At 35.0% G+C, this 12,203-nt stretch overlaps 1 protein-coding gene across 4 annotated transcripts in view; it reads left to right on the top strand.

Annotated features, from left to right (window-relative positions):
- The window catches only part of EPHA6 (EPH receptor A6), an 881,405-nt gene that overhangs the window by 637,635 nt on the left and 231,567 nt on the right, over positions 1-12,203 (top strand). For all 4 annotated transcript variants that reach the window (XM_032351621.1, XM_032351616.1, XM_032351619.1 and 1 more), the window contains 2 exons: positions 2,863-2,936; positions 5,756-5,881. In XM_032351621.1, coding sequence (XP_032207512.1) covers positions 2,863-2,936; positions 5,756-5,881 — 200 coding nt within the window. The remainder of the gene's footprint in view (positions 1-2,862; positions 2,937-5,755; positions 5,882-12,203) is intronic.

Raw genomic sequence — 12,203 nt, 5'->3', positions numbered from 1 at the left:
TGTATTATATTTATTCATTAAATAGTGAAAGGATCTATATTAGTATTATGTTAATTGGTTTTTTAAACCTGGTATTACTCCACTTTAGTGTAATAAGGATGAAAATTTAGAGTAACAATAAATTTAACATAACAAAAGACCTAGATTGGAATCCTGACTAGCTGGTCAAAGTGCTTCACCCGTCTAAAACTTTTATTTCTGTTTTTGTACATATTTGGTATAACAATGAATTAAAACCATTTATTGGCTTTTTGATATATTGGATTATTACCATGAGCCAAGTACTGACAATACAGAGATGTGAGTAAAGATAGTATGTATGAAATCACATAAAAGAACAAGTAGTATTTCTTATGTAGGCCTTGATATTAAGCCTCAACAGGCCTTTGTCAGATATTGTCAGTAGATTACATCATATTTTTATTCCCACAACAGGAGCAATAATTCCTGCTAGAATATCAGTAGGGGCACAAAAGGATACCTCAAGAGTTTTCTTGATAATCTCAAAAACACACACATTTAAAAAAACCATGTCATGATCTAAAACTGCAATGAGAATGCCAGCCAAAAACTGTGCATCCATGAGGACACCAGCCAAAGCATGCCATCTCAACTGGGAAATGTTGATATTTGATAATAATCAGAAATGACAAAGAGCTACCTTCAGGGGCAATAGTTCAGTGAACTATAAACACCTTTTGTTTTGTTCATTTTAAAACTTGACTTATGTATCAATATTTTATTAAAATTAATTTTAAAATTATAGAGGATATGCATGCATGGAAAATTTATTACCTACAATTTTAGAGCAGGCTAAAGGTGCAGATCAATAAATTCACAAGTATTTAGAAGGCAGTTGTCAAAGGTGGGTCCCTCCCTGACTGTAATTGGTACCCATTGGAGGTATCAGATTTAGTTGTAACAAACCCACTTTTATAGAACTTATCAAGGAAAAGAGAAATACCTGAATATTGTAATGTGGTTGAGTTGAAATGGTGACTTCTTTATGACATTAATTGTAAAAGGGACACATTTACCCATGTGTACTTAAATATTTTCTGAATTAATAGGCCTAACATTGCTCTTATAATAGAGAGTATCTCAGAGTCTCTTGTGTTGGGAGACTGATTAGATGATAGAAAAGTCATAGCTATAGTAATAAGAAAAAAGAAAAATATCTAATGAAAGAATGCAGGAAATACTGATAAATTAATCGTAATAGAAAGGACTAGTTTGGGCATGGCCTGGTGACATCACCAGACACCATTGCCCGGCACTCTCCTATTTCTCACTCCCTTTATACCTCATGCTAACCTCTGACAGCTCCTGCCACCATCACAGCTTTTACAACTGTCTTTTAGTGGGCAAAAAACAAATTTTGTATTCTTTAAACCAACTAACCATTTGGTTGAAAATAGAATATTCAATATAATATCCTACAAATACTAAACAGGACCTACAAAATCCTAGTCATTAGCAGGGGAGAACTGGTTATAAAAACAACAGCAGCTATGGTGAGTGCTGTGAAGTGTCTAAACCTGGCGATTCACAGACTTGTACCCCTGGGGATAAAAATATATGTTTATTAAAAAAAAAAAAATAGCAGCAACAACAACAGAAAGAAGAAAACAAAACCCTATGCATCCTGGTGGAGGTCTAAACTTGTTTGCCAGAAAAAAACAAATCAAAAATCCACAAACACAAAAAACAAAACAAAAATCCAAAAATAACAAGTTAGAGTTTTTCTGATCCTATCTAGGACTGTCTTGCAGGAAGAGGGATTAAACACAGTTTTGGTGCATGGAAAGTCACAATGACAATTAGGTTAAAAAAAAAAATAAACATACCAACACTTAATGTGTTGCTATATGTTTAACCTTTAGTCCTTAGGCTAATTCAGTTTGCCTTAATAAACTTGAGAGCTGGGCTCAAATGTTATCTTTATTTGGGATTTCTCAAGCAGAATTTGAATATCACTTAAAAAGATAATCCAATGATAAAAAAAAAATTTGTACTAAATTATTTTCAGCTTTTACTTTCCATGTTTGCCAGCTTATATGACATTAGAAACTACTTTACTATTCTACATCCTGGGGAAGATGATCTCAATTACACAACATTAAAAAAAAAATTCATTTTGAAGTATCCCTTAAGCACTTTGATAAGGGGAGTACTCACTGGAAATGATTCTATAAAAACTCTAAAACATTTCTGAATAAAAACTCAATTTGCCATAGGGTTTGAGGACAAATTCACATTGAGAGATTGGATTGTATACCACAGATGTATTCTGTTTAATCATTTGGAATTAGAAATTTGATGAACTGTCGAATCATATGGATGCTGATGAATTTAATCATGTTGAAGAAATCATGCAAGATAAGCATCTCCCCTTTCTTAGAGCACAATCATTCCAAGAGAGAATGGAACACACCTCTACCAAATTTCTGACATCAAAAAAAAAGAAATCATGCTAGCAATGAAACTAGAAGACAGTTGTCTAAATGCCTGAGATTTTTGACTCAAAAAACGTGTTCTCACTTTGACTTTTAATGCTTTTTGCCAGCTCTAACTATTAGCAGTTATATAAGGAAGGATATGTTGGTTATTTCTGATTATAGAATATTCTCTAAGATTCCTATCATTTGGATTAATCAATCCACTTGGGAGTATTTTATTCTTATTTAGTGTTAATTTCGATGTATATAAAAAACCTTGTATGGAGTATTTTCACATGTTATAAATATTTTCATTAAAAAATGGCCTTTATGATAAGAACTTTGCCTATGGGTGATAGGTATTTTAGTTGGTTTTGATTCTCATTCAGTTCTAAAAATAAGATTCTATTTACCTTTTTAAAAGGTGCCAGTGGTACATAAAGGCCAAAATGAAGTCAGAAGAGAAGAGAAGAAACCACTTACAGCAAAATGGGCATTGTAAGTAGTACAGTGACTCTTCCATTGTTTTACATTGTTCCAGCCCTCGGACTTCATTTTAGACTTACATCCACGGAGTTGAGAAAATCTGAAAAAGTGTACTTCCAGCCTTAAGAGTTTTCATCTGGTTTCCAGGTTTGTTTGTGGAAACTGCACCTGCTTCTCATTAAATGACAGTACTTTTTTTACTAATTCTGCTTGATGGAAAACACAAAGACTGAATATGCTAAAAATACAAGATGACTGCTTATATCTAGTCATTTTCTGCTCACAATGGCTCCTGAATGTGAGTTGGTTTTATTTAGTAGAGCATTTGCCATAGAAATATTAAGGAATTTTTATTCCTTCTTGTAGGGATTGTCATTTTAAACATATAACAAATCATTTTACAATTCATTAGCGCTAAAAAAGAAAATCAGCTCTTTAACTTTTAGAATATGTATGAAATCCTTGAGCTGACTACAAGGTTATATTCATTTGTAGAATCTCTTCCCAAGCAAGCTATAATTACCACTATAGTTGGTTTGATAATTGCCACCCTCTCCTCCCCAACGCCCACCTATACCTCCACATCCAAATGGCAAACTTCTTTGTCAAGACAGTTTCTCTGTCGTGAGACTCTGAATTAACAAGAAAGGGATGTTCTCTAATTAACTGCAATATAGAGATAATGTGTGAGGCACATTGTTTAACTCTTTAAATTCATCTTTACTTCAAGTTGAGCAAAAGGAATAAGGGACTTTTCAATCTATACCACTTGCTGAAGGGGGCAGAAAGGATTTAAGAGATGGTTTAGGGCTATTTCAGAGGCTCACAGATTTTTCAGGGGTCTGCGGACTATCTGCATAGAATGTTCTCTCCTCCCTCACCCATGTTCTGACTCAGAGGATCTATGGTAGGGCCAAGACACACAGTTTTAGCAAGGTCTCCCTAGTTGCTCTTTTTTTTATAATACGTTTGAGGCTTGCTGCCCTGACACAGAGCAGAATGCTGACAGCCGCTACCAACCATGCGATGAGCTGGAACACTGTGAACAGTTGTAGAAAACTGGATCCAAACACCTGGACAGATGACATACGCTGAGAAACCTTAAGATTCACTGCAGGGCATTTAGTACTGAAATGCAGAAGGAAAAGATGCTCCTGAGGTATTTGTTATCTGTTTCCCAACTAGCAGTTTAGCTTAAACTAAACCAGGTGGGCCCAGCAAGAAGCAGTGAAAATAACCATAAGCAGCCAAAGAAGTAAAAGAAAGATAACAAACAGATGTTTAAGAAGACATGGATAAGTTAAATAAGTAACGAGATAGTCAAAACTGGAGCTAAGTGGTTTTTTCCCCTATACTGCATATACTATGTTTACAAAAAAAAGCGATATTAATGCCATAAATCCAATTAGATACCACTAGTCATCTAGTAGTAGCCACTGGATTTTTCAATCTGAAAACCACAATTCCTATTAAGTTATAAAAATATCTGTTCTCTTTTCTTCCAATTTAAACTTTGAGAAGTCAAGAAAAGCACAGTACTTCAGAATCATTGTCAGGTCTAAAAATACCTAGAATGCTTTATTGGCATTATTTTGGGAAGTACTAATCTCCTCATGGTTGCATATCTGGTAGCAGGAGACAGTAGGCAAAAAGTAATGAAAGAAGTCAACAAGCATAGAATTCACGAAGGAAATTCTGCTAATAGTGGGCATTTTATCACCTCCTCTAAACTCACTTTATTACTTTTTCTTTGTTTGTTTTTGAGGTTTTCTTGCAAGAGCATGTTTCTAAGGAAACCTAGCCAACACTTAACTAAGGGTATTATATGGTTTTCAAAATCAAAAGCAACAAAACTACTATCATCCATCCACTATGCCACAAATTTGTGTTGATATTTTAATCCCTACTAATTCAAATTTATTAAAGTTTTGCTGTGTGATTATTGCCTATAAAACCATACTTCAGGCATTTGGAAAGATATGTGTAAGAGATGATCTGTCCTTCAGAAACTAGCAATCTAACCTGGAAAACTGAAACCAATCAGCAAAACCAAGGAGTATCCACAAGCAGTCTGAATTCTTTAGCTATTGGAAGAAATTGTGAATGAATATATCATCACATATTTAAGATTTCCAGGCATCCCTATTCATCATCCTAACTTCCAGTGGACTGTGAGCACTGCATACCTTTCAAAGAGAGTAGGGGCTACACTGCCAGTGACCAGATTTGGACTTTAGATCCCCACCCTTAACTCCAGGATAGGCGGGGGTGGAGGGGTGAATTCTTTCCAGGATCATGTAACTTATGGAAGCAAGCCCAGGAACAAGAGGGGCTCCATTGTCATTGTCCATTGCTGTGCCATAGGATCTGTTCTTCATTGCCTGAGAGTTTCTGGACTGAGGAACGAGTTTGGAAAACCCAGTGCTTAGTGCTAGTACAAAAGGTCCAAGAGGGACACTAACAGGTTTGCTTGTTTGGGGGGGAAATTATTTTCTTTCTCCCCCATGTCCAGAGCTAGATCAGGTATGCAATGTATGAGTTGTTATTGAATAAGTGAGCTGATTAAATATTTTACAGAGATATAATAAATATGTTTTCTGGAATCTATCATCTCACTTCTCTGTTATACTACCAGGTTGTTTTACATTAACAGGTAAATAAATTTTTAATTTTAAGTACTCAAGACTTAATGGGGGGTGAGGAGAAGAGAAGTGAATTTAAATAATTAACAAGAATGACTACTTTAGTATGTCAATCCTTGTTTTAAACATACACAATATGTGTAATCGCTAAACTATTTTAAACTAAATCAATCTTTTATTTTGTTGCAGTGCGTTTCCCAGGAATTAAAACTTACATAGATCCAGATACATATGAAGACCCATCCCTAGCAGTTCATGAATTTGCAAAGGAGATTGATCCCTCAAGAATTCGCATTGAGAGAGTCATTGGGGCAGGTAAACACAGAGTCTGTATTTTTGAAGATAAGATTCCTTGAAGGTTCTGTGGCTGGTTTATCAACATAATATTTTAAATCTTGGTAGTTTTAATCATTGAAAACTTTAAAGAACTGAAAAGTAAAATTATCTTATATATGTTATTTTTTTAAGTATTATAAACATGTAAATTCATTTTCTAGGCAATGAGAGAATTCACAATTTTTTTTTAATTCCTGTAGTCTTCTTTCAATATGGAGATAACTTACAATGAAACCAAAGTGATGCAGAAATTTATTTTGAGATGCAACTTCAGGAGTTTTTCATAAGTTACTATGGATTTACTCAGGTCCCAACGTCTATAGACATATACTATAATTAGTATTTATATTGAGAACCTTGAGGCGCTGCAAGATCCAGAAGTGTTCTGAAAATCATTGAGGATAAAATTAGCTTCAATATAATGTTTTATGTCATTTCAATGCTAATTAGTGATTTTCCCTATGAAGAATGTTCAAATAGAACATTATTTTATACAGCTGTTCTGGATAAACACAAATTTGTTGTGAATTGGCTCCCAGAAGTTCACGCTGTACATTACTTAGGATAGAGACTAAGCTATTGTAACAGAGACCCCAGAATATTTAGTCCTCTTTCAAATCTTTGACCTAAGATGTATAGTCCATGTTAGCAGAGGAGCTATTATTCAGGAAGTCTTGAAAGGACAAAGTTCTTTCACTCTTTGCTCTGGTTTCCTTTAGTCTATCATCCTCCTCTGAATGGCCAAAGCCAGCCTATTAGAAGGAGAAGGAAAGAGTTCAGTCATTTTTTTGGGGGGGGGGGGAGGCTTGGTCTTTAAGGTAATAACATGGCAATCGCAAACATGTCTTCACATCTCAATTGTCCAAATGCAATTACATGGGCACAAAGAGAGAGAGTTTTGAAATATAATCTCTGACTGGGCAGCCATGCATGCAGCAAAGAAGTAAAGAGAGAAGTGTAAGGAGAGAAGGGAGACTGGATCCTGAAGAGGGGAATTGGTCTACCCTAGATACTGGTAATCTGCGGAATCCTTTGGAGACAGCAGAATATACCAAAGTACGGCCATTCCAACTAGGTATCATGTCTTCACAAAGCCCAGAGAAAGCGGGTGATTATCCTTTGTCTCTTTCTAAAGGCTTTCTTCACCAGAGGGCCAGTCGCACAGTCTGCAGGGACCAATGCAAAATGAAAACATCAAGTCTCTTGTTAAAAAGTCACTAAGAATTTCAAGACAGTGACATCAGAGCTTTAAGAAAATGACAGGGTCCATCTAAACTCAAGACTCTCTATGACTGATTGTGTTAAATGGAATCTGTCCCCTGAATACACAGAAATCTAGCCCTGCACAAAAATTCCAGAGACACTTGGAGGGAGCCCTTCCTTATATCACTTTATTCCCTATGCACAGTGAATCATCTCATCTCCTGCAAGGCCAGATCTCCCTTTGAAAGCTGACACAAGGGGCCTATACACTTAATCCTAATGCTCACTTCTGAAGAGGCTATCTTATCAGAAAGATGAAGAACCTGGAATGAAACCAGATTCTCTATTATCTTCTGTTGAACATAAAACCCATCAATGGGCATTAAAGGTATAATTGAAAGAGTAATTGCATTATATTCATTTAGTTTGGGGATTCATTTACTTAAGACAGCAGAGAAATAGAGGAGAGAGGAAGCCAAATAATCCCACTGCACCCTGCACTTGGCCTTCATCTTCCGGTCCTCAAGAAAAAGTGCTATGCCCTTTTGTACTTCAGTGTTCTCTCCTCATGTAGATTCAGTAGAAGCATTTTCCATTAGAGCCCTTTGTGCACAAATTAAATGTCAGTGTCTGAAATCATAGTGTTGAGAAATAAATTCAAATATCTAAGTGTTAACAAATAAATTATTTTCATTTTTAGTTTTTAGATTTTCTTCAACCAACATGTACATTTTGCCCTAAAAAAGTAAACATATTGCCAAAGCAAACAGTAACTGTTAAAGAGACTCTTACTATCATATCCCCCCTATCTTGTCTAACCTCTAACATGTTCTATTGGGATACCTCTCATTTGGCAAAGACAGAATATCTAAACCATATAATCAATCCTATACATCAATGTCTCCTTTTTATATTTATTCACCTTTGATTATTTCAACTTTCAAGCATTATGCTGTCCATCTTCAGAAAAATCATAAAAATGCTTTATGAGACAAAGTTTTAGCATAACATTCCTCTTTGCATTCCTGGCTAGTAGGACTTTGTTAATTAACCCCTTTATGTCATATTCCTCAAACTCTATTTGTATGTGGAAAAAACTAGTGAATGTGTGGACATTTCTCATAGCAGCAGAGTGAAAAAAGCACTGTTTGGTCAAACTAAAGAAAAATTAATAGAATTATGTTAACATCTATGACATAATTATGTAACTAGTTACTTGCCCAATATTTTACTGTAATACTTTCCTTAGGTGGTCTCATATCCTTTAGTTTTTCTCCACCTATTTAATTGTTTCTTCTCAGACTCCTACTTTCTCATCATCTGTGTGCATTAGGTATTCCCCTTGGAAATGTAAATTAAATTACTTAAGTGGCAGTGTAGACACGGGACAGAGGTGTGTTGGAGTGGGTGAGATGGGAGAGGCAAGATACCAGGTCTTAGCAATTGTCAAGAGAAAGATATTTAGGCCTCATTAAAGCACTGCACATAGAGAGTAGCCATAGAGGGGATACCTTTGTGTAATCCACACAGAGGCTATCTTTGTGTAATAGGAATTCACAGTTCATTACTGAGGGAAAATCAGTAAAACCTATGTGGCTTTTGGTGAAAAAAAAATTTTAAATGCTGTTCTGGGCTCTGTCCAGAGTAGTGAAATGTTCCAACTCTATGCAAAGAAGAACCTACAGAGTCAGACTGTGGGTAGGCAACAGCTAGAGTTGGTAGGCCTCTGACTTCTAGGGTTCCTTTAGTGGGATTAGATTGTGTATGAAATAGGAAAAAAGATGAGGGTTGGTAAAGCCTGTGCCCCTACAGGCTCATGCTCTTAATTCAGATTAGGTCTAGATAAGTGTGAGTGTTCCAATTTGAATAGTTCCCAAAGTTGACTTGAATTTGGAAATTAAGTTGAAACTGAGCTTTGGAGTCAAACAAGATCAAGTTCAGTAGTGATTCTGCGATTTAACAGCTGCATGATTTGGGCCAAATTCTGGGCTTCAATTTCCTCATCTGTAGAATGGCATACACTGCCTAACTTCTGGGGTTGTTGCCAGACTTAATTGAGATATACATGTATAACACCTGGCATTCAGCACAAGGGATGCAACAAATCATCTTGACCTGTCTCCTTTAGTGTGTTTTATCATTGAAGCCTTAATATAAATTGATACCTCCTTTGTAAAAATTGAATTTTAACCCTTGGTAACAATAATGCTTACCCTAACTACTTCCCTTTGGAGATTCTTTAATTCTGATGACAGTGATGATGATGATGATGATGATCATTAACACTTATTCAGCACCTACTCAAGGCCTGGTCCTGGGTTAAGTGCTTTATACATATTTCCTTGTAAAACTGTCAAAATAATTCCATGTATTATTCTCATTTATAAATATAGAATGAGGTGAAGAAAGAGTAAGTGACTTGCTCAACATTATAAGACTACATAGTAGAAGGAAGACCTGGAGTTTAAACCCAAACTTGACGGACCCCCAAAATTATTTCTGAGGCCAAAGAAATAATGCTTCAAATAAGTAAAGAAGCAGATCATTAAACGTTTTTATGGTGGGGGTGGAGAGACACTGTTTTGTGCAAGTCTGTTACATGCTGCCAGCCAATGGGTCCTATTAGAATTATTTTCCTTGCGTTTTGCTCTAAAGAACAAATATCCTTCTAATGCCATTATTGTCAAATGCCTTTTATTGCTTGTATTTACATTTCTAAAATTTGCCTTTACCTTCTTAAATAAAGGTATGTCTTCCTAGAATATTAAAAGCCCTAATTTAACTCATTAGTTATTCAGAATATTAGATTATTAGATTATTCAGAATAAGTAAAACATCTTTGAGCAACTGACTTATCAATGTAATTCAAATGAACTGTTTCAGAGAAAAATTAGCAAATCTCATGTTGGTGCAATAAGTAGCATCTGTTTGTTTTTTTTGTTTTTTTAAAGAATGCTTTCCAGGCTTCTAATTGGGAGACATAGTATATAATCATTAAATATTTCTTAAATTAGTTGTTAAAAAATTAGTTGTTTAAAAAAAAACAAAACCCAAAATAGCTACATCAAAGTTTTAAGAAAGAAAAAAAAATGGGAAATGTTTTAATCTGTAACGTTTTTTAACATGTTCACTGAGAAATGTTTGTTAGATGGCTAATATCTACTTATAAAAGGCATGGTGCTAATTTTTTTTTCATAGTAAGTCACTATGCTTACAAAAACATGTAATCAACCTGCCTTCTACAACCTTTGTCCTGGGATTCTCAACTTTATAACTACCCAAATATTATGTGACAAATCCTTAGAAAACTTATTCAATATCTAGGCTGAATACACACACACACACACACACACATACATACATATCTATATACATACTTAAAATTCCCTATGTTTCACTGTAAATTTTAATTTTTTTTTTAAATGAGTTTTCTAGGGCACTTGTGTGTGTGTGTGTGTGTGTGTGTGTATCACTATCCTATTTAATAGTGGCAGCTTATCTTTGTTCATCAATACAGGCCTGAATTTCCATGAAAATGCACATTTCCATTTAAATGAAGTGAGCAGCTCTGTTGCGTAGGAGACTATCAAGATCATCTATCTTCTTTGACTTTTTGCATCATAAAATGAAATACTGTGGCCAGAGAACTGTAAAACAGAAATTCCCAGGCTAAAAGAACCAAACCAGATTAGGACAGAATCATTATTTTACACATATCTTGAGTAATAATGAGAAAACTGGTAAACTGAATTTTAATCATGGGCTGGAAAAGGTCATCAAAAGGCTCTCCCTTTTTCAGGGCAGTACTGAACATAAACCATTATAAGAAAAACTTGCCTTGCTGAATATCTGTAATTTTGAAACATTATTCCATTGAAAAAATCATTCTTGTGTCTCTAAGCCCATAGGGCACCCTCTTATATTTGACCTTCCCTCTTTCCCTAGTCTCAGCGGAAATGCATAGTATCTCCCCGTCATTCATATTCTGTTTCTTTATCTGTACAGAACTCATTATTGCCTCTACTATCAGCCTTCTCTTTTCTTGGCTTAGTGTCACCATTTTTCTCTTTCTAGAATAGTTCAGGAAGTTTTAACTGTTGGTTTCTCAGCAATCATCTGCAGGTAAAAGAAAGTCAAAAGGACAACAAAAAGGATATAAAAAGTGAATGACAAACCAGTGATTTATTCAGCCTAATATTTGGTACTGTTATTGCCATTTCCTTTGAGGTCCTGGTTGGACTTGCTAATGTGCAAGGCAGAGTGCTTACTGTCCCAGCCCCTTCTAATTCACGGCTGCCATCCCCCAAGTAGCCTTTCTAGAATCTATTCTTTTTTTTAGTTAGCTTAAAGGAACTCTCTCAACCTCTGTATGATTTTTGTTCCTCTTCTGCAACTATATTGTATTTTTCACAACGTTACAAGAGGAGTGTAGAAAGTGTTCCAAATGCGGTTTCACAATTCACTTTTTATAAGAAGAAGCTTGAGTTTATGGCCTGTTTTTTTTTTTTTTTTTTCTGTATTTGATGAGATGATCTTCTCAAATGAAAGTGTTGTTCTTGTCCATCCATTGCAAAGATTTATGGTAGAGGTCAGATTAATTTTCTTTTCCATTCCTAGGAACCCCTTGCCCAACCAATTAGACTGAAAATAAGATTAACAGTAGATTCTGGCAAGTCTTTTGTGCCTTTTACTTAAGAATTTCATAGCATTCTAAATCAAATGATGTAATGAAAGATGGGCTTTATCCATTCTCCCTGGACATTATAATATGAATAAAAGAAACAGACAAGAGCCAAACAGAGCCAGGCTTGAATCAATTTTACTATTAATTCACTCCATAACCTTCGGCAATTTAGTAATTTCTCAGAAATTTGGTCTGTTCACCTATAAAATGGATTAATAATAATAATAATAATAGCTATCTTGTAGGATTAATGTAAAACTTAAAGATGACACATACTGAGGCTCTGTCATACAGTAGACACTCAGTAAAAGGGCAGAAACATGACCATTGGGTTAAAAATAGTTTCTGTATACAGTTGAAATGGCTAAGAGTAATGAAACTCTATACTCTTAAAATACTTTTGATATAAACATC

This window comes from Mustela erminea, chromosome 1 (genome assembly GCF_009829155.1).
Source record: "Mustela erminea isolate mMusErm1 chromosome 1, mMusErm1.Pri, whole genome shotgun sequence".
Lineage (NCBI taxonomy): Eukaryota > Metazoa > Chordata > Mammalia > Carnivora > Mustelidae > Mustela > Mustela erminea.
Note: the sequence above shows the minus strand (reverse complement) of the source record. Positions and strands in the feature narration are given on the sequence as shown.